The sequence below is a fragment of the Myotis lucifugus genome, unplaced genomic scaffold (genome assembly GCF_000147115.1).
Source record: "Myotis lucifugus unplaced genomic scaffold, Myoluc2.0 scaffold_9, whole genome shotgun sequence".
Lineage (NCBI taxonomy): Eukaryota > Metazoa > Chordata > Mammalia > Chiroptera > Vespertilionidae > Myotis > Myotis lucifugus.
Window position 1 is genome coordinate 5,138,337 of NW_005871057.1, and position 23,398 is coordinate 5,161,734.

The 23,398-nt window shown below is 36.5% G+C and overlaps 1 protein-coding gene across 7 annotated transcripts in view; it reads right to left on the reverse strand.

Annotated features, from left to right (window-relative positions):
• Positions 1–23,398, reverse strand: part of PPFIA2 (PTPRF interacting protein alpha 2) — a 460,535-nt gene that overhangs the window by 137,010 nt on the left and 300,127 nt on the right. For 6 of the 7 annotated variants that reach the window (XM_006083971.3, XM_014451455.2, XM_006083973.3 and 3 more), the window contains one exon: positions 20,983–21,057. The exons of the other annotated variant lie outside the window; for it this stretch is intronic. In XM_006083971.3, coding sequence (XP_006084033.1) covers positions 20,983–21,057 — 75 coding nt within the window. The remainder of the gene's footprint in view (positions 1–20,982; positions 21,058–23,398) is intronic. 7 annotated transcript variants of the gene reach the window in all.

A 23,398-nucleotide genomic window follows, 5' to 3' on the forward strand; every position in this document is an offset into this window, starting at 1 on the left:
AGCAGTGGGAGCATCTTTTGTTCTATTGAGGGGACTCTGGGTGTGTTCCTGGATGGAGGCTGGTCACCAGAAGACCTAAGCTATGATTGGAAGCTTGGCATTTTCAGTCCCATCTCCCATTCTCCAGAGAGGGGAGAGGGAGTGGAAATGGAGTTGTTTGATCATGCCTATGTAATGCCACCTCCATAAAAATCCCCAAAGTACAAGTGTCAGGGAACTTTCCGGTTGGTGATTAATCCATGTACTGGGAGGGTGATGCACCCCAATTTCACAGGGACAGAAGCTCTTGCACTCTGGATGCTTCCAGATATTGCCATATGTATCTCTTCATCTGGTTGTTCATCTGCATCCTTTAACATATCCTTTAATAACATGTAAACATAAGTTGAAGCTGTTTTCCTGAGTCCTGCGAGCTGCTCTAACATATTCATCAAACCTAAGGAGGTTGAAAGAACCTCTGATTTAAAGCCAATTAGTCAGAGGTACAGGTGATAATTTGCACTTGCCATTGGCATCTAAAATGTGATGGGAGTAATCTTATGGGACTGAGCCCTGTGAGATCTGACACTGACTCCAAGTGGATAGTGTGAGAATTAGTTCAATTGTAGGACACCCAGTAGCTGTCTCAGTGAATTGCTTGGTGGAGGACAAACTCCCACGTACCTGGTATCAGAAGTGTTGTGGATGCGGGAGTAGTGCGAGATAAAGGAGAAACATAGGAGGTTGACTGGGGGTTTTCTCTACATACCCTTCCTCCTTTTAACTGCCTTTTAGTCATCTTTTAACTCTTAGCTTATATGTCGCTCACTTTGGGATGGGTTCTGAGACCATCCTACCTTCCAGGAATTTAAGTTCTGTAATCCCTTAGTATTCTCCAATGACTCATGTCATCCAAACATCACTCTTTATCACAATTGGCTGTTAGTTTTCTGACTGCCCATTTTGGCACTGAGTGCCTTGAGACCAGAAGCTATATCTGATTATTCACTCCCAGTTCTTAGGATAATAATGGCTGACAAATGGAAGAGACTCTAGAAATGTTGTGAAGTGGTGAATGACAGCAAACCGTGCGAATAAAAAAGAGCTGTAGGGAGTTGGATAAATTGGATGGAAAAGTAATCAAGTGTTTATGCATGGAGAAGAAAATTAGTCATTTGCATAGAAGACTATATAAACTTAAAGTACTCCCCGAAGTTTATATTACATGATCCAAGGTTAAAAGGGAGTCCTCAACATAGAAGAATTGATTAGGGAAATTAAGAAAAAAAAGAACATAGCCTTGTAGGATCATGGCCAAGCAGCTTAATGAAAGTCAGAAAGAGATAGGATGTAAATATAAAGCAGTAGGCAATTTCATCATGTCTTAAAATCCTTACAAGTATATTGTAGTCTAGTTAATGTGTTTCAGGTGCATTGAACTGCATGCTGTGTTTATACACATTAGATTTAGACTCGATTGACAACCGATGGAAAAATGGAATTCCAAGGGTGTCTAGGGATTTATGTCTGTTACCATAATTCTTAAAGTAGGAAAAGAAAAGAAATGTAAATTAATTTAGTTTTTACTTCCCCCCTTCTTCATTTTTGAAAATATTAATGTTCAAGACATTGTATTAAGTTAAGGAAAAAAGCCGAAACCGGTTTGGCTCAGTGGATAGAGCGTCGGCCTGCGGACTGAAAGGTCCCGGGTTCGATTCCGGTCAAGGGCATGTACCTGAGTTGTGGGCACATCCCCGGTGGGAGATGTGCAGGAGGCAGCTGATCGATGTTTCTCTCTCATCGATGTTTCTAACTCTCTATCTCTCTCCCTTCCTCTCTGTAAAAAATCAATAAAATATATTTTAAAAAAAAAAAAAAAAAAAAAAAAAGTTAAGGAAAAAAGAAAAATAAAAGAGAGGAGTTTTGAAAATAAATTTGTAATTAAGAACTACTAGCAATAATAATAGCTGCTATTTCTTGAACATTTATGATATGCCACATACACACAAAGCAGTTTGCATGTAAAATCTCATGTAATCCTCCCAATAACCTTGTAAATTGGATATTGTTGTTTTTAATTTTACAAAGGGAAAAACTAGCATAGAGGAAATAAGTAATATACTCGAGGTCATAAGAAAAAGAAACTATGTAGGCAGATCTCCAAAACAGGTCTGATACCTTCAAAATTTATGTTTATAAGCATTACACTAAATGCTATTTAAAAACATAATAAAACAATTCACAGGATACACAATCCAAATATTTATCTAGTACTGCTACTGTTCTGTGGGCTGATAGCAGGGGAATTTACTTGCCCTGATTTGGCAAAATAATTTGGATACAGTTGGAAGATGTCTCCCATGATACCTAGGAATTAAAATCATGCTGTTTACATTACTTATTATTTTAAATTATAAATCTATGTGTCACAGGCATTTCAATTTACCTTGAAAATTTCCCAACTACTTTTAAAAATAAATCATATCTAGGCCTCATGTTAATTCTCCAGGCATCTGCATTCTGAGGTCTTCAGGTTCATATTTGCCTTTCCCTACTTAACAATGACTTTCAGACAGTGCCCGCATTTAATTAACAAAGATTATTTTCATCTATTTTCACCCCAAGCTCAATTAACAATTCCAAGAGTGAGACTCACAGAAGTCTCACCACACCAACACATAATTTGCTTCTGCACACCTACTTATTTTAATTAAGCTGAATTCATGCTTAGATTACACTGAGGTTGCAATATAAAAACAAAAACAAAAAAAGCAACTAGAAGAACAGAAGGGATTTACAATTTCCACTTAAGTAACTCTCCAGCCACAATAGTTTGGATTTGTATACTTATACATTAATTGGGAAACTATAAAAATTGAGAAATAAGGTGCACTTTGGAAAGCAGGAATACTCTTTGCTTTATGCCATCAAGGCTTAGGAAAGCTTCCCTAGGAATGCTCTACCATGGGATGGTGGTGAAACCTCTAAAAGTCTTTTCCGGCTCTGATCATGGAGTGGTGGTAAGGACCACTTCCGGTTCTACTCTGCTGGCTATGAATCCATTTTTGTTCAAATAAACTCTTAAATTTTTTAAATATGCTTCTGTTTATCTTGTAACATGTCTCACAGTGGGAAAAAAATGGGACTTATTAAAGGTATGGGTTATTATAAATGGCATCTTGGCATAGAATAGAGGCTTCCTTCATGATGTTCCCCACTATCACTCCCCCAGGCCCCTAACCCTCTAATTTGACTTGGTCTTCACCTAAGGGCAGAACAACTGACTGTAGTATTTATCTCACCCCCTCAAAAAAAAAAAGCAAGAATAAGGAGTCCAAGTTATTCCGAGAGTCACAGCAAACTTAATAGACCAGTGGGTCCAGAAATAATCAGTTCAGAGTAGCTCTATGAATGAGTCCCTTTCTTCAAATTTTCAATAAATGTTTATTTTTTATGAAATATCTTAAGACAGGAATATGTTTCTACTTTGATTGCTTTATATATAGGAAGTATTAAAATGATTTGAGAAAATGCTGATTATGAAATTAATAAAGGTAAACCTTTGTAATACTAATCATGTCTCTGTCATCTGCTTATTCAAGTGAGATTTATCCACTGTCAGGAATTTTTGGATGTTTTAGAATGAAAGTTCTGCTCTCAAAACTTAAACATGCTACATTTCTATCAATAAATATCGTACTTTTTGATTTAATTTCTCTTATCTGAGTATTAGCCATATCCTACCCTGCTTAGCCTCTGAAATCAGACAAGAGATTTGGTGCATTCAGGGGTTTGAGATGATGGGGAAATCAAGAGTTGTTGCTCAATTTATATAAAGTTTCAGTTATGTGAGATGAATGAGTTTGAGGGATCTATTATACAATATACTGATAGTGCCTAAGGTTAACAAAAATTAATAAGAACTAATCAACAAAAGAACACAACATTTTTGGAAGTGAAGGATAAGTTTAGTACTTTGATTGTGATGATGTTATAATGAGTGCATGCACATGTCCAAACTAAAAAAAAAAAAGTGCATATTACATATGTGCAAAGTTGTATATCAATTATATCTCAATATCACTTATAAAAAGAGATTGCCAAGCATATATTATAATAAATAAAATTAATCTCTTTGAAGATGGACTATATTCCCCTGCTAGTACCATGAGATTTAACCTCCTCAGCCAGGCATGGCTAACACTATAAGTACACACTTTAGGTTTTTTTGTGTGTTTTTTTTTTCCCAGTCAGAGCTGAAGTGACAAAATTATAGGCTGTGTCTTAGAACAATTCTCTCTAGCTCTGCATGCTAAAGGAAAGAGTCTTAAGAGGGGGGAAAGGATTTCAAAGTGCTTGAATTGTACTTTAGAAAATACAGGAGGCGGAAACAATATCCATTAGTCATTCTTGCATATAAAACAGCAAGCCAAGGCAATAAAAAGAATTTACCCATTTAGTGCGTTCCTTAGAAATAACAAAAGAAGCACAGTAAACCCATTATTCTGAACAATTCTTTTAAAAGTAATCCATTTGCTTGGGCTTTAATGGAATTAATCATATGTTGTATTCTTTTGGGTGCATTTCAATTTTATTTTATGTGATTTTTAAATGTGAACATATGAAAAAAATGTCAGCTTGTAAAGGGAACAGAACTTATGTGGTCTTTATACTTTATTTTTATGGGTAAAGAAAATGAAGCTTACAAAAAATGAATGAATGATAAAACAAATTTCCACGTCATCAGTCCCAATGTAGGACTCACATTCCACCTTGTACATGCCAGTTCAATCATCTTTAGAATGAATTGGACAGTAACATGGCTAAAAAGATCAGCATCGACTTCAATAACAGTAAGATTTACTCTCTTCTAAGTGAAGTTTTAAATATTTGGCATGTAAAAATTCATTTATATCTCACAACAACCTCACAAGATAAGTTCTATTATTAGAATGGAGCTAATTGAGGCAGAGAGGGTGTCAGGAAATTGCCTATAGTCACAGAGCTAGCAAATGGCAGAACCACTCGAGAGAAATAAAATCCCCCCGGCTGGAGATCACAGCTCTGGTCCGCTGTGTGATAGCTCCTTTCCCTTCTTGCCCTCAGCCTTCTTTTCTCAGCCAGGGCAGAATATATTCACAACACCCAATAAGTATTCTATATAGAATGAAGGTTTTATACTTGGAACGTTCACCCACTTGTCCACACTAACTCCTAACTACTCCTTACTGTTCATAGAAAATGATGTATTCTTTTGCTCCTTCTTATTTCTATTATGATCCTTATGTCACTGCTTTGTAATCTCCTGTTTATGGGTTATATGCTCTCTGTTTATGTCTTATTTAGATCAAGGTTCTTATTAGCAGTTCAAAGTCGCTTTCATCAAAATCACCTATGGTACTTGTTAAAAGTACGAAATCCATTTAATGAATCTAAATTTTAATATGCTTCCAGGGGACCCTTATACACCGTTTAGTCTGAGGACCAACACATGAATTCTTCAAGCGCAGTTTTTCTCATGTCCCTTTACTGGAGGCAGAGGCAGCAGCCCCGTGAAAGGCTGCTGACGGCCTGTGACAGATTTGGCCTCTAGGACATGACCTGTGTGATCGTTGAGTGCAGGGGTGATCTGCTTCAGGCTCCTATTTTTGTCAGGCCTGCAAGCTAAAAATGGTTGTGCATTTTTGAACGGTTAAAAATAATCAAAAGAAGGAGAATACTCTGTGACACATAAAAATTATAAGAAGTTTCATTTCCAGTGCCCACAAATTCATTTTTATTGGACATGGCCAGGCTCACTTTTCACATAATTGTCTATGATTGCTTTCACTCTACAATGGCAGAGTAGTCTTGATAGAGACCATATGGCCACTGAGCCTGAAATATTTATTAGCCCTTCAGAGAAAAGTTTTCAGATCCCTCATGTAGTAGTTCATGTACATCCTTAAAAAAAAACTGTTCAAATGAACCCAGTGAAAGTCAGAACTCTAACTCTTACTCCTGATTTTTAGATTTATGCTCTCTATACACTTGAACACATTATTTCTAATTTCATTTAAATCAGTAAAAACATTGGATAACTTATCTATGGAACTGTAATACTTAACTGAGTGAATGTATTTTTCATATATGATTTGGTATACTTGTGTCTAAAAAAGGAATATTTTGGATGACATGATGAAATTAGTTAATCATATTATAAAAATAAGAACTAAGAGAACACAAAATATCTATATCTATATATCTATTTCTATATCTATCTTATCTATATCTATATCATCTATATCTATATCTATATCTATATCTATATCTATATCTATATCTATATCTATCTATATAAAAGCTTAAGCGACCATTATGACTGAACAACTGGAACAATTGGTCGGCCAGTCTCTATGACGTGCACTGACCACCAGGGGGCAGATGCTCAATGCAGGAGCTGCCCCCTGATAGTCAGTGTGCTTCCACAGCCAACCTCCCACGGCCCCTCCCCACCCTTGCTGGCCAACCTTCTGTGGCCCCTCACCACCGGCCAGCCAGTGCCCTCCCACGGCCCCTCCCACTGGCCAGCCAACCTCCTGTGGGAGGGGCCAGCCCTGCCCCATGGGCCCTGATTGGGGGCAAAGCTGGCTGGCCAACCTCCCGTGGGCCCTCCCCCTGGTGGGGCTGGCCCTGATCAGCCCTGATCGCTGGCCAGGCTGAGGGACCCCGCCCGTGCACGAATTCATGCACCGGGCCTCTAGTTTTAAAAATAAGTGTGGATAACATTTTCAATACTCTACCCATAGTTTTGTAAATTTTTTCACAGACTATCACTATTTAAAATTATTTTTAAATTTATGTTTCTAATATAAGTTCTTTGAGAGCTGGGGTTCTTTCTTTTTCTTTTTTAATCTTTACTGTTGAAAGTATTATATATGTCCCCCATTTTCCCCATTGACCTTTTCTTGCCTGCTCTGGTCCCCTGCCCCAGGCCCTCACCATCCTATTGTCTGTGTCCATGGGTTATACATATATGCATACAAGGTCTTTGGTTATTTCTGACTTGGTTACCTATATGTACTCAAGGCTCCAAACAGTGCTTAGTACTGACCAGTAGATAATATAGAGCACTGATTAACAGCATGAACTATGAAGTAGAATTCTGGTTCCACTACTTTTTGACAGTGTGGACTTGTTATTTTTCCTCTATATGCCTCAGGTTCCTTCCCCACCCCCTCTCTCTCCCTCTACTAATGCTGAAATTGGAACACCAACCTCAAAGGTTATTAATGTGAAGATAAAATTAAATAAAAAGTATAAAACACTTAGGAGAGGCTCTTATGCTTTCGGTAACTTATAAGTGCTAGTGATTAATGTTGTTTTACTAAATGTTTACTGAATGATTATTGTTTCTGCTAAATATAAATATGATATTGAAATATTACCTTTATATACATTTTTATAAATTTTTTCATTGTCTTCAGTTTTTTTGTTTTTACTTTTTTTTAAAATAAATCTTTATTGTTCAGATTATTACAGATGTTCCTCTTTTTCCCCACATAGCTCCCCTCCACCCGGTTCCTACCCCACTCCATCCTCTTACCTCCCACCACTGTCCTCATCCATAGATGTAAGATTTTTGTCCAATCTCTTCCCACACCCCTCACACCTCCTTCCCCCCAAGAATTGTAAGTCCACTCCTTTTCTATGCCCCCGCTTCTATTATATTCACCAGGTTATAATGTTCATCAGATTTTTTTATTGACTTAATATTTAGATTCACTTGTTGATAGATATGTATTTGTTGTCACTTTGTTGTTCATAATTTTTATCTTTACCATTTTCTTCTTCTTCCTCTTCTTAAAGAATACCCTTTAGCATTGCATATAATCCTGGTTTGGTGGTGATGAACTCCTTTAGCTTTTTCTTGTCTGTGAAGTTCTTTATCTGACCTTCAATTCTAAATTATAGCTTTGCTGGGTAGAGTAATCTTGGTTGTAGGTTCTTGCTATTCATCACTTTGAATATTTCTTGCCACTCCCTTCTGGCCTGCATAGTTTCTGTTGAGAAATCAGCTGACAGTCGTATGGGTACTCCTTTGTAGGTAACTGACTGCTTTTCTCTTGTTGCTTTTAATGTTCTCTCTTTGTCTTTTGCTCTTGGCATTTTAATTATGATGTGTCTTGGTGTGGTCCTCTTTGGATTTCTCTTGTTTGAGGTTCTCTGCGCTTCCTGGACTTGTAAGTCTATTTCTTTCACCAGCTAGGGAAGTTTTCTGTCATTATTTCTTCTAATAGGTTTTCAATATCTTGCTCTCTCTCTTTTTCTGGCACCCCCATAATTCGGATGTTGGTACACTTGAAGTTGTCTCAGAGGCTCCTTACACTATCTTCATATTTTTAGATTCTTTTTGCTTTTCCGAATGGGTGTTTTTTGCTTCCTCGTATTTCAAATCTTTGATTTGATTCTTGGGATCCTCTAGTCTACTGTTGAATTTCTGTATATTATTCTTTATTTCAGTCAGTGTATGCCTAATTTCTGACTGGTCCTTTTCCATTTTTTTGGCATTCTCATTAAGATCCTTAAAGGTTTCACTAAGTTCCTCGGAGGTTTGTAGAAGATTCTTGAGTAACCTTATAACTGTGGTTTTGAACTCTATATCCAGTAGTTTGCTTTCCTCCATTCTTTCACTTTTGAACTGTTTCTTTGTCTCCACATTTTGGCTGCTTCCCTGTGTTGATAGAGTGGCTTTGTGTGCTAGGTGTCCTATAGGGCCCAGTGGCTCAGCCTCCCCAATTACCTGAGGTGGACACTCTTGGTGCACCCCTTTGTGGGTTGTGTGAACAGTATTGTTGTAGTTAAGCTTGATTGTTGTAGGTATCACTGGGAGGAATTGACCTCCAGGCCAATTGGCTGTGAGGACCCGCTGTGTCTATAGCGGAAGAACTGCTGTGCTGGAGGCCTCTGTCCTCAGCTTTTGGGAAGTAATCTATGTTACACCTGCTAGAAATGGCTTTGTTTAGGGTAGGGTCTGGATCGTAGGATGGGGCAGGCCACACCTAATAGTGTTACCTTAGGTGTAGGTTATGCCAGAATGACCTACCATGTGATTTAGGAGGCTTTGCATCTTGAACTGGAGGCTGAGGTCAATGACTTGGACAAACAATTCATGATTCTCCTATAATGAAACCTCAGTAAAAACTCTGGACACTCAGAGATTTGGTGAGCTTCCTGGGTTGGCAGTGCTCTGTGTGTGTTATCACATATCAGTTTTAGGAGAGAAATGCATCCTAAGGACAATGGAAATTTGAAACCCTCCCAGACTCTGCCCTATGTGCTTCTTTCTTTGGCTAACTTGGTCTGTAACATTTCCCTATAATAAACCATGTCCGGGCCCATGGATACAGATAATGGGGTGGTGAGGACCTGGGGTGGGGGGCAGAGGTTGCCTGGAGGGAGGTCAATGAGGGGGAAAAGGGGGACATATGTAATACTTTCAACAGTAAAGAATTATTTAAAAAATAAAATTAAAACAACAATATATAAAAAAATATACCATGACTGTGAGTATATTAGCTTTCAATGAGTTCTGTTAGTCTTCCTAGTGAACTACTGAACCTGAGAGTACATTTGTGAACCCCTTGTATGCAGCTGCTGTCAGAAGTGAGGCCAGTCTTGTGACAAATTGTGCCCTCAGACTTGGCAGGTTGGCTCAGCATGGTAATGGTGTTATGGATAGAATGTTTCTGTCCCCCCCAATATTCATATGTTGGGTCCTAACACCCAATGTGATGGTGGTAGGAGATGGGGCCTTTGGAGTGTGGTTAGGTAATGAGGGTGGAGCCCACATGAAGTGGATTTAGTGTCCTTACAAAGGAGACCCTAGAGATCTCTCTCGCTCATTCTGCAATGAGAAGACACAAAGAGAAGGCACCATCTGTGAACCAGAAAGCAGGCTCTCACCAGACACTGACTTTGCCAGCACCTTGATATTTGACTTTCCAGCTTCCAGAACTGTGAGAAATAAGTGTTTGTTGTTTAAGCCACCCAGACTATGCTAGTTTGTTGAAGCAACCCTCCCCCAAAAGGCTAAGACAAATAAATTACATATGGTACGTACCAGATGATAAAATATGTGATGTTTTCTGCTACAAAGTTTTTAAAAATTAAATTCATGAACAACCAAATTACTATTCATAAAAATAATAAAACAACAGAAACAACAACAAACAGATGAAAGCAATCCATGCATCCTTTTGACAATCATTTCCTTTTAGTGTCTCAAATGTTCGCTTATTTGAACTTTCAAATTTCGCAAGATTTGAGCTTCATTGTTCTTCTCCTTTAAAAATGAAATGGAAATAAAAAAATGCTGCAGACATCCTCTCATCTTGTTTAATGTAACTTCAAGTCTCACATTTTCTACACTGAAAATAATGACCAATACAATGCTCTTATGCTATGAACTTCAGAAAACTAGCCAGAGCCACTGATACTGTTATCTATACCAAGGAAAAGCATTTAGATGCAAGGTTTAAAATCCAGTAATCCAATTCATCTAAATTACTTCACATACTAGATATTTTAATGTGTGTGTGTGTGTTTTTTTACAGAGTTGAGTGTTTAATTTCAACCCAATATTTGGCAATTTAAAGTCATGTTAATTTAACTAATTGATTTAAGACATTTTATTAACTTAGTTAACATCTGTGTGTTTTTTTTCCTCTGTCAATATAATAAAGCTATGAATCCATGGAAATATAATAATATAAAGATGTCATGATAAATTAAAATAACTGGTAGAAGATAAACTGTGAATTTAGAAACACGGTTTTTATATATAAAGATTTTATTTTATTTTTTTATTAAGAGAAAGGCCAGGCATTCCAGTGGCAACTGTTAAACACTCAAATTCAGAGTCAAACTTTCTGGCTTTTGATTCTTGCTAACTAGGGATAACATACATAATGTTTCAATTAGTTCCTCTAAGCCTCAGTTTCCTCATTTGCAAAGTGCTAGTAGTAATTATACTTTTCTCATAGGGTAGTTGTGATGATTAAGTGAAAAACGTATGCGTGTGTGTGCCCATGTGAATGTTTGGGGGAAGTGTTCTATAGTGCTTAGCACAGTGCCAGGAATAGAATAATCTCCCCCCTCAAAATTGTAGATGCTTTTATTATAACCAATTGCATAAATAAGTGAATTGCAAGTGGTTTATAAAATTCATGTAGTGGTACAGGATCTTCCTATAAACAAATATGGTACAGTATTTATTTACCCAATAAAAGGAGATTTAGGCCTGGGTATAAAATAAAATACTATTATTTTGTTTATCCCCAAGTTCAAATTGTCAACTGAAAAGAAATTTTATCTACTTGGCTACTAACTAGCTGATATTGAACTTTGAGCATAATACTAGCAATACAACTTTAGTACATAAAGTTTACAACATACTTTCTTGTATATTATTTCATCCAAATTTCATGAATTTTGAAAGATAGACCATTCCAAAATTTGTTAATATTCCATTTCACAGATGAGAAAACTGAGGTACATAAAGGTTAAATAAATTACCAGGTGTTATATAGTTAATAAGTGATAGATAAAGGACCCAAACTAGACTCTTTTGACTTCAATTGAAGCATTCTCTTTTATTTTTTACTTTAAAACTTGTTTCTTGATGAATTTCCTTAAAATGTATTCCATTTAATTTTTTTAAAATAATTCATCTGTCTCATAAGAATACTCTAGTAAACACATCGGTAAAATAAATGGGCGAATTTATGAGGATTATGATCAAAGCATTAATATCAAACATGATCTTGTTATTAATATGAAGAGAAAAAAGCAGTTCAAATCTCCATGTGCAAAATAAAACAACCATGTCTGCTATCACAAGAAGAACAAATTCTATGCTTTTATAAAAAAAAATATCTATTCAAAACAGAAAAGAGAGTCTGAGAAGACTGCAAACAGACTGCAAATTTCTTACATACAACAGAAGACATTTTTAACCTATATTTTAAACAATTGCTTGGCAATAGTAAAAATAGTGGAAGTGGCAAACAGTAATTTCTTTAGCTCTCTTTTCATTGTTGGGTTTTAACATAGTTATCATAAGACATCTTGATTTCCTTTTATTTGGAAAAAGAATCTTTGTACTGGAACAGTAAAATTATCAATGGCAAAGAAGACATTTTCTATTGATGATAATAATGTGGGTAATTTTGTTTCTACACCTATCTTTTCAATGCAGTATTATTATAAAGGATAATCCAGAGATATAATAAGGAATTGTAGGCATTTGTGAATAACTGCCAGTTTGACAATGCTGAAAGAAATATAAAGCAAGAAAAGGACATCATTCAACTATCATTAAACTCTTCCATGAAATATAAACAATTAAGAACTATATAATTTTCTACCCCCAAATAATACAATTCCAACAGGGAAAATTGGTTCCACTAAGTGGATCCTTTGGAAACTTCTAACAGTTTGCAGGCAAGCTAAAAACATCACATCAGAGAATTTTACATTGTCTTCTAGGGATTTATGTTTAGAGTTGCAAGGACATCAGTACCTTATACAAATACTGTTGTCATTAAACAAATGCTATTTCCTGGTAAGTTTAGCCATGGTGATTTGCTTCAAATGCTAATCAAACAAAAAACTTGATTTTGACTAATGGGATTTACTAATAATTAAAATAGTTTCATACACTTACTAATGATGAAAATAAACAACTCAGCTGAATTAGGATATGTAGTATACATTAGAAAATTGTAAGATTAGTTGTTATTATAAAGGCAGTGATAAAAATTATGTCTGCTTTTAACTCAGAGACAAAAAAAGAAATAGAATTAAAAGCAAAAAGAAAGAAAGAAAGAAAGAAAGAAAGAGAGAGAGAGAGAGAGAGAGAGAGAGAGAGAGGGAGGAAGGGAGGAAGGAAGGAAGGAAATGAGCAATTGGCACAGGGTCTATCAAGATAAATAACCTCGATTTTGGGATTCTGAAATAATTTAATAACTGCAGAATAATACTGTTATCAGTTACCCCAGTCCTTTAATAAGCACTGCTCAACAACTTCCCCACATTCCACATGATTTTCTGGGATTATTTTAGCCATTAAATTTCTTTCTGTCTAAATATAGCTGAGTTGCTTATGGATTTCTGAAGCATCCTGTTTCTTACCCCTGTTAGGTTCCAAGAAAACATTTCACCTCTGGATTTATTCCAAGTGACTGAAGTCATCTGAGACAACTTTAACTTCATATTTGTATCTCTTTCTTTCAAATTATTATGAATAACACAACTTCATAGATTTAGACAAGGAAATGCTGTGATAGAATTCTAATAGATTGAGTAAGTGTTGTGGAAACTTAATGAGTTTCCATTACACATCCCCTTCTCTTTCCCCCATTTCTCAGAGGAAGTAGTTCTGCTACTTGTTACTGGTTTTGAAATCATGCTTATCCTCTATCCTGTTGTCCATTAATAATCCCTTCCTTTAGTATCTTCCATCTTTCTTTCTATTGGCTATAAGCATTTTCAATAGGCTATCTCTTATTATTACTTTCATATTCAGGTTTTACTTTCCACTTTTCTGTATTGCAAACTTCTCAAAAGAGTATTAGCATCTCACATTTTAAAATTTCTGACTCAATCTCCTTTTATCAGAGCTATTCTCCTTGCATTACAGTTATTAAAACTTTCTTTGCAAGCATTTCTAGTGACCTAATGGTACGTCTAATCACCTTATATTAGACATAATCTTATATGCCTTCATGAAACTTTTGACACTGTTGATCACCTCCAATCCCTACACATAAAACTCTCTCTTTTGTTTCTCTCTCTCTCCCTTCCTTCTTCCATCCCTCCATCCCTCTATCTCTGTACCTCTATCACTATATTTATTTGCTTCAAAGACTCTGAATCACTTGAGTTTCCAGCTTTCATCTCTCCTTCCCAGCTTCTTATTGGCTTTTTAAGGTAAGTTCCACTTTTTCTCATATTTATTCACCTTTTCCATTCCTTTCCATAAATTCAACAGAATACTTGTTTTTAAACCAACTCAAAGGATTGCTGCGATCATTAAATGGTGAGATGTATTTAAAGCAATAGCCATGCCCCATCCATGGCTTTATTAACCTCTCAAACATGCTTGTTGTCTCAACCTCCTCCCACTATCCTGATCCAAATTCTTCTGAATGTAAATAGTACTTTATTTGCCCATGAAAGTTCTTTATTTTTTAAATAAATTTTTATTGATGAAAGTATTACATATGTCCCTTTTTCAACTATTGTCCTCTCCCTCTCTGCCCCCTCAAGCCTTCACCACCCTATTGTCTGTCTATGGGTTATGCATATACGCCTATGAGTTCATTGGTTGATCTTTCCCCCACGCCCCACTCCCCGTACCCTACCCTGCTTTCCCTCTGAGGTTTGACAGTCTGTTCAATGTTTTTATGTCTCTGGGTCTATTTTTGTTCATCAGTTTATGTTGTTCATTAGATTCCATATATGAGCGAGATCATGTGATACAGACTTCTAAAGGAGAATACATATTCTTAGAATGTAACCTATTTATTTCTCTTTTCACTTGCTTTGATTGTACTTGGTTGTAGTTTTCAATTTTAAGTGGTAACAAAAATACAATCAGCCTGTGTGGGCTATTCAAACAGGCAAAAAATAAAAGCAAATTTTGATTATATATATATATATATATATATATATATATATATATATATATATATTCATTTCACTATTGCTTTCTTTCATCTATAGCTATATTTTCCAGCACTAAAAAGACATAAGAAATGACAGACAGGTGTAATACTTCTGTTCTACACAGTTCAGTATTTTCTCACACTAGCCCTTCATTTCTTTCAAGATTTTTTTTCTTTCAAAAAATCTGAACTATAAACGCAGTACATTTACTATCATATATATTTTTACCTTTAATTTTTGTAGGTACAATTGGTCTGAAAAATTAAAAATATAATCATATCTTTTCCCTCCTTACAAACTCTTTGTTGGCTCACCATTTTCTACAGGAGGAAGCCCGGTCCAGCCATCCCTAACTCCGATCTGCCAGTCACTGCAGCTGCTTCCCCTTCCCTCCCCCTGCTGGCTTTCTCTTCCTCCAAGTCCATTTGGTAAGTGCTTTATAGTCACCCTTCAAATTCAAGGTAACTTTTTTTCTGTAGGAATATTTTTAAAAAATATTTTTCCAGCTCTATTGAGATGTAATTAACAAATACCATTGTGTAAGCTTAAGGTGCAAAATGTGATGATTTGATATATGTATGTATTTAGAAATGATTATCACAAAAAGGTTAAATAACACAGCTATTATCTCACATAGTCACCTTTTTTTTGGTGATGAGAACATTGAAGCTCTACTCTCAGCAAATTTTAAGTATGCAATATAGTATTGGTGACTATAGTCACCATACTTTATATTAGATATCCTAATCTTATTCATCTTGTAAGAGAAAGCTTGTATCCTTAGGCCAAAGGCTCCCAATTTCCCTCAACCCCTCAGTCCCTGGAAACTACTAATCTACTCTGTTAATATGGGTTTGACATTCTACATGAAAGTAAGGTCAGACAGTATTTGTCTTTCTTTGTCTGTCTGACTTATTTCACTCAATATAAGGTCCTCAAGATTCATTCATGCTCTTGCAAATGGCATGATTTCTCTAGGAAGACTTTTTTTTTAACACCTTCTGCTTTTCTTCATCCATGCCCATACAATTAACTACTCTCTTTTGTAATACTAAAAAAAGGAAGTAAACTTTGTACTTATTAAACCTTGCACTTACTTTAATTTTCACATTAGTCATACTGTATTATAATTACATTTTTTGTGGTAAAGTTTACATAACATAAAATTTAATATTTTAACCATTTTAAGTGTACAGTTCAGTGGTGTTATGGACATTCACATTGTTATGCAACCATCACCACCATCCATCTTCATAACTTTTCACATTTTCCCAACCTGAAACTCTGCTCATTAACTAACTCACCATTATAATTACTTTTTATCATGTCTATCTCCCATACTAAAAAGAAGAATGATTGCTTAATTAATATTTGAGTTTTATTAATATATATTTTGATCCCAAGTAGTGAACATACTGCCTGATTAACAGAATATGCCCATCAAATGTTTGCTGAATTGAAATGTTATGATCAAAATCACATATCAGATCATTACATCAACAAGTTATATCAGATTATGTCAACTCTCCAGTTCTAACCTAACTCTTAAACACACACACACATACACACACACACACACACACACACACACACACCACATCCTTTTAATGATATTTCTTTTAAAAAACAAAAACAAATCAAATAAAAACTATGCCTTCAGTACTTTCTCATTTTATAAAGTATGAATTTCAAATTTTGATCATGTCATTCAGGGTTCTCTAAAATCTGAGTCCTATCAGTCTCTCCACCCTCCACTTCTACATATTTTCACAACTTGATTCTTACTAACACATTATACATTATTATAGAAGCAACCAATTTCAGGTTCTCTTTATTATACTGGCTGCTCATCCTGAAATGTTTTCTATCAGTTTCAAAGCTAAATCTTAGTCTTTCTTCATAGGTGTGACTTCTATAATCAGAATAAATACCCTTCTCTTCTCTGCTCTTCTGTACTTCTAATTTTGCACCAAATTACATTTTACCAATATGTTTATATGTGCATCTCCATCACTTGAGGGCAAATTACATGCAAATTTCCATAATTTTTTACTTATTTTATTTTTTCCTATTCCTGTCTGTCAGAGACTCATCGGATTTTCTGCATATGGTAGTTGCTCAATAATTATATTTTGAAAGAAGAAACATCTTACTAATTTGATGTATAAGACCAATGCATTGGTGTTTATTGAGCATGCTTAAAGTTATTCAAACTCTCTATTAAGGAAATAGTTAAGGAATAATGTGAAAAGACTGGTTAGCACAAACTCTATATAATGAAATTTGACAAATATATATTGATCATGAGATTCATATCATTGTACTGAGTGAAACAAATAAAAATGAGAAAGATGCAGTCCATTTTCTCAGGGAACTAACAACCTGGATTATGCAGGCGTATAATTAACCCTAATGCTTGGTGAGCAGTCATAATAAGTGCTGAAGCAATAAGCTTTAGCAATTTAAACTAAAGAGCAATGGCTGTTGGCAAGAAACCATAAAATATTTCATCAAAATTGTGATGATGTCTGAACTTGAGTTTCAATGGGGAACTATAATTTCAGTGGGTGAAGTGGAGTTGTGGAGGCTTTCCAAGAGAGACATTAGCATACGATTTAGAGGCAGGAAAAATGTGGGCTGCTTTCAGAAACAATGAATACAATGATTGAACAAGACCTTAGTAGAGGCAGTAGGGGTAGTGGAAGTTAGAGCTGAATTTAAAGGTTAGGGTCATTGAAGAAGTTCTCGATGGTATATTAAAGGTCTATGCAATATATGTCATTATATATTAATATAGTATACTACATCATTATGTTATTAATATATTAATATGGCACACATTATGTATAAGTATATATTATATATTGGAATATGTTATGAAACATAATCATTATGATTAGATTTTGCTTAATAGGTTTAACTGTGAAGAATTATATAGCAGAAAGGGATAGGGGTTGAGCAGACAGAAATCCTGTATAATAAAAGGCTAATATGCAATTCGACCAAATGGCGGAACAACCAGTTGTTATGATGTGCACTGACATAGAAGCATGGAACAGAATGTGGAATCTCAGAGGAAAGGTGGGGGAGGTGGGTGGTGAGAATCGATCAACCAAAGAACTTGTATGCATAACTCATGGACATAGACAATAGGGTGGTGAAGATCTGTTGCAGGGAGCAGGGAAAGCTAGAAAAGGTCAATGGGGAAAAAAGGGGGGACATATGTGATACTTTCAAGAGTAAAACTTAAAAAAAAAGGTAGAATGTGAACAGATTCATGCTGGTTAAAAAAAAAGAATTTATGAGGGACACTAACTATATCATAATTTTAGTTTAAAATCTAAAGCATCAAATGAAATGTTCCCCAACCACCAGCTCATTTAGTCATTTGCAGAAATTTTGTTCTAATAACTGATTGCTTTTCTTCTATCTTACATATTTTTATTTGACTCTTAAGAATGTGCTCTTAAGTAAGTTTTCCTTTTTTGAAATAAAATTTTTCTCTTTTTTTTCTAAATTACCTTCTTCAATTACTTTCTCTAATACCCAAACTATCTAGTTCCCCTTTCTAAAGCTGCCATTAGCATGAATTTTTCTAAACTGATTTTTGTCAGTTTTCTAAATGTATCATCATCAATAAACAATGACTACTTATAAAAATTTCTTGTACTAGTTGCTGTTACTATAGAGAAACAAGTCAAGCTGTGTTTTCTGATTTTTTTTTAGTATTTCATTGTGAAATATAAATATAAATAGCATTGAAAAGAAAAGTTGACTTGTTCTTATGTTCTTTCTTTAAAAATCACTAACCTATAGTAATAAAAGCCTAGGTTGCCCTCATGTGCAACTTCGTCACAGATGGCCACCACAAAGATGGCCACATGCATGGCCACCACAAAGATGGCCACATGCACAGTGGAGGTGCCTGGGGGTCCCGCAGCTCCACGTGGTGAGGCCTGGGGGTCCCGCAGCTCTGCATGGTGCGGAGGAGGTGGGTTGCGGCAGGGGAGGGCAGTTGTGGGCAATCGGGCTGGCAGGGGAGCAGTTAGGGGTCAATCAGGCAGGCAGGCAGAAGCAGTTAGGGGAAATCAGGCAGGAAGGCAGGCGAGCAGTTAGGAGCCAGCAGTCCCGGATAGTGAGACCGCAAGGATTGGGCCTAAACCAGCAGTCAGACATCCCCCAAGAGGTCCCAGATTGGAGATGGTGCAGGCTGGGCTGAGGGACAAATTTTGTGCACCAGGCCACTAGTTATTTATAAACTATTTATTGTGAGAACTAAGATACCTTTATTTTTTACCTTTTTTAATGGATCTTTGCATTCCTTAACTCAGATTAAGCCTCATGGAAATTAATTACAATCAACAACAACAAAATATATTAAAGCTTATAAGGAGCACACAATTACTTTCCTCTTATTTATATAAATAATTTAAAACAAAACAAAAGCATTCAGAAAAACTACAGTATTTTGAGAGTAATTCTAATAATTTAAAATTAATGAATCTATGTCCTAGTATAAGCAATCAAATGTACCATCCAGCCTACAAGAGACAATAACAATATTTGAGGGCTAAAACTGTCTTAAAGACAACAAACTCTTTTCTCCACTACTGCTGTTTCTCTATGTAACTGGACTCTTCAGTTGCCATTTCTGGAGCAAAGTTTCAGAGCCTCACTTGAATGTATAGAACATTTTTATTTCAGCGTAAATACTTCAGCCAAGTGGTCCTACTACACCTTTGTTTATGACAAATAGAAACTTTACCACTGTCATATTAAGCAAGACTTTCAAATCAGTAGTCACCAAACCTTTTGTTTGTTTAACTTTATTAATAAAATATTTTGATTCACCCAAGATAAACATAAACAAAAATCAAAATTAACAATGACAAAATAGACACAGTTAACATTTTCTTACTGCACACTCTAGGAATTAGCACACTCAATTTGCAGATAATTTACATATTCTCTCTCCTGAAAGGACTGAGTTCTTGTCATTACCCATTATCTTAGGAGTTCTTTTCTCCATTCAGTTTGCTAAGCTATCTGGCTGCCAAAAAGCTTTTGCTCTATATATTTTAAACTGTTTTTCCACCATTTATGCTTTTTAACACTGCTAGCCTTTAATTCCCATGGAACTCATTCTTCCTGTAATTAAAAGTCCATTACTTCTGATATTTAAATTGTTAAACCTGGAACAAACAAAAGCATATATAAACTTGCTCATTTGCCTCAGCTTATTTTAAAGAGCAGGGAGTTTGTATTGGATAAGATTTTTAGTCTGATTTGGAAATGTGTGAATTTGTGTGTGTAGTGTAAATGTGAATATTATTTTCTTATAAATTCCTTGATAATACATAATTAATTACATTAACCTCCCACTTCTTTACTGATTTATTAAATAATTCAATAATTATTGAATTATTTTATTATGTCCACTACTAGTAATAACAATATTTACATTATAAGAATAAAGTTCTGGGAAAAAAATATCCTCATTAATAAAGTGTGTGTGTGTGTGTGTGTGTGTGTGTGTGTGTGTGTGAATGAGAAAGAGAGAGGGAAGAAGAGAGAGAGATAGATAGGGCTATTTTAGTGGTATACACAGCTTAAATTTGTTATATAATCTAATGACTCCAAGTTCATTTGTGCACTAATAACCAAAAGAGGTAAAATATAAAGAAAAAAGCTCTGTAATACTTTCAACAATAAAGATAAATTTTAAATAAATAAATAAATGTCTCTAAAGTTAAAAAAAAAAAGGAAAAGAAAAAACAGCTCTTTAAATCTGAGATGATTACAAAATACTTTCTTAAAGTCATGAATTAGATAAAATGAAATGGATTCAATGATGCCACTAAACATGGGCACAATGTTTTTTCGAAGATAAGAATGATAAGGTCCCGAGGGGAAATATATTTATATCTCCAAGGAATTAACTTCATTTGCAACATTATCTAAGTTTAACAGACAATTTCCATGTTTTTCCATTTTGGAGCCAAGTTTTGCTTCTCAGAAGGACTGGCATTCTGACTGCAGTCTTTCTCTATCCCCATCTCACTAGTTCGCATGTCACTAGCTCTTCCTAAGTCTCCTTTCATCTCTTAGTGACAGATCTGAATCACCGGAAATGAGAGAACATGACTGGCAACCAGTTTCAACAGGCCTTGTTCAGTGGCAGATACAGAATGTAATTTATTCTGTGTGACAGTTTTCATAAATGTGACATGAAACACAAGGGATATAATGTTAGCGATATTGCACCTCAGAAGAGGAGAAAGTTTGGTATGTTACCTCCTGATTAGCAGCAGCTAGTTCTTCTTCCAGTGCAGAGACTCTTTCTAAAGAAACCCTCAGTCGCTCCCTTACCTGGAAGAAAAACCAAAAATGTGCCGTAATATACATCCCATACAAGTTAAACTGCTAATCCGTCATTAACATTATCAAAGACAGTCACGGTTGGCTATTTTCCCACTATTTATAGTCCTAATTTTTTGGGAATATGATGAATACATTGTCACCTCATAGTGCCACTGTATCAAAAGAGACTTCCTTGTAACTAAGTTTTTTTCGTGTTTTGAGGATAGATTTTCCTGTGGGTTTGGAGATTGACCCATCTTGTTCTCAATTCTGATTCATAGTAAGCGAAGGCCAAATTTAAACGTTTAGTAAGATTTAATGAGGAATATAGGTTAGATAACATATGAAATAGATAAAAACATACAAAACAATTTTATTTAAAATATGTTTTTGAGAGAGAGAGGAAGGGAGAGGGAGAAAGAGAAACATCAGTGAGAGAGAAACATCCATCAGCTGCCTCCTGCATGCCTCCCACTGGGGATTAAGCAGCAACCCAGGCAACTGCCCTTACTAGGAATGGAACCGCCAACCTCTCAGGGCATGGGACAATGCTCAACCAACTGAGCCACACCGGCCAGGGCCATAAACAACAATTTTTAAGTTGCATTCTTTTCCAATTAGCAAACAAACAAAAAGCACTAGTGTCCTATAAATCTAAAATCTAATTTGAAATTTTTAAAAATCTCAATATACTTTTATACTGTACTAGAGGCCCAGTGCATGAAAATTCATGCACTGGAGGTGGAGGCCCTCAGCCCAGCCTGCCCCCTCTCACAGTCCGGGAGCCCTCAGGGGCGGGAGGCAACCTGGCAATCAGGGGAAGGTGACGCCCCATCACATCTCTGCTGCTGCCACTGCCAGCAGCACAAGCCTTGGCCAGCCCTGGTTACCTGAGCCTGGGGAGGCCCTGGGAGGCTGGGGGGCTGAGGGGACCGGGGGACTCTGGAGGCGCGCGGGCCTGGCCTTGCCGTGCACCTGCTGCCCTGGTGGGGCTGAGGGGACTGGGCACCTCCATCTTGTGGCTGTGGGTGCTGCCATCTTTGAGGGCGAGGCAGTCAATTAGCATCTTCCCTCCTTATTGGCTGTGGGCGCCACCATCTTTGCGACAGTGTGAGGGTTAATTAGCATATTCCCTCTTTATTAGATAGGATAATGTTATCTGATATATATTCAGGTGACTCTACTTAAATCCTGAAATAATCTTGAGTAATAAAGAATAAGTATATGAGTAGAGATTAACATTAGTTATTTTCATTATGCTCAAATTCTCTGCAAATTGCTAATACATATACATAAATGAATATTTGATAACAAAGATGATTATGCAGATACTTCATGATATCTAGGCATGCTAGATGGACTGCCAGGTATCAGTGCTGTTAGACTACTATCCAATTGTTCATAAAAATGCTTATGCTGGTTTGGCTCAATGGATAGAGCATCAGCCTGTGGACTGAAGGGTCTTGGGTTCGATTCCAGTCAAGGGCACATGCCAGGGTTGCGGGCTTGACCCCCAGTAGGGGGCGTCCAGGAGGCAGCCAGTCAATGATTCTCTCTCATCATTGATGTTTCTATCTCTTTCTCCCTCACCCTTTCTCTCTGAAATCAACAAAAATATATTTTAAAAATGCATAAAACTTATTCTGATCAATAACTGAAAAAGAGCTACTTGGAAGAAACTCTTTGATGATCTGACTTAGGGAATACTTTTGTATGAACATCTTGGAAAGATGCCAAATAAGCAAATACCCCCAAGGCATGAAAATAGGAGGACTGCTGATATGTGGAATGCAGATATGAACAAAGAATTTTAGTAGTTGTGCTTGACGTTTAACAAGGATGGTTGTAAAGTTTTATGCCCACTTCCTAAAATACCAACTATAAATATGGGTATTCGGATAAAGGTTTAGGAATCCCAGTTGATGAGAACAGCAATGGTTAAATATAAGTAAACTAGAGGCCCGGTGCACAAAAATTTGTGCACTCGGGGGGGTCCTTGAGCCTGGCCTGTGCCCTCTAGCAGTCTAGGACCCCTCAGGGGATGACCACCTGCTGGTTTAGGCCTGCTCCCTGGGGGGTTGGGCCTAAGCTGGCAGTCAGACATCACTCTGGCAGCCCGGGAGCCTCAGGGGATGTCCACTTGCCAGTGGGGAGCAGGCCTAAGCTGCAGTCGGACATCCTTAGGCTGCTGAGGAGGCGGGAGAGGCTCCCACCACCACCGCTGTACTGGCAGCCATCAGCCTGGCTTGTGGCTGAGCAGAGCTCCCCTGTGGGAGCACACTGACCACCAGGGGGCAGCTACTGCATTGGGCATCTGCCTCCTGGTGGTCAGTGTGTGTCACAGTGACCA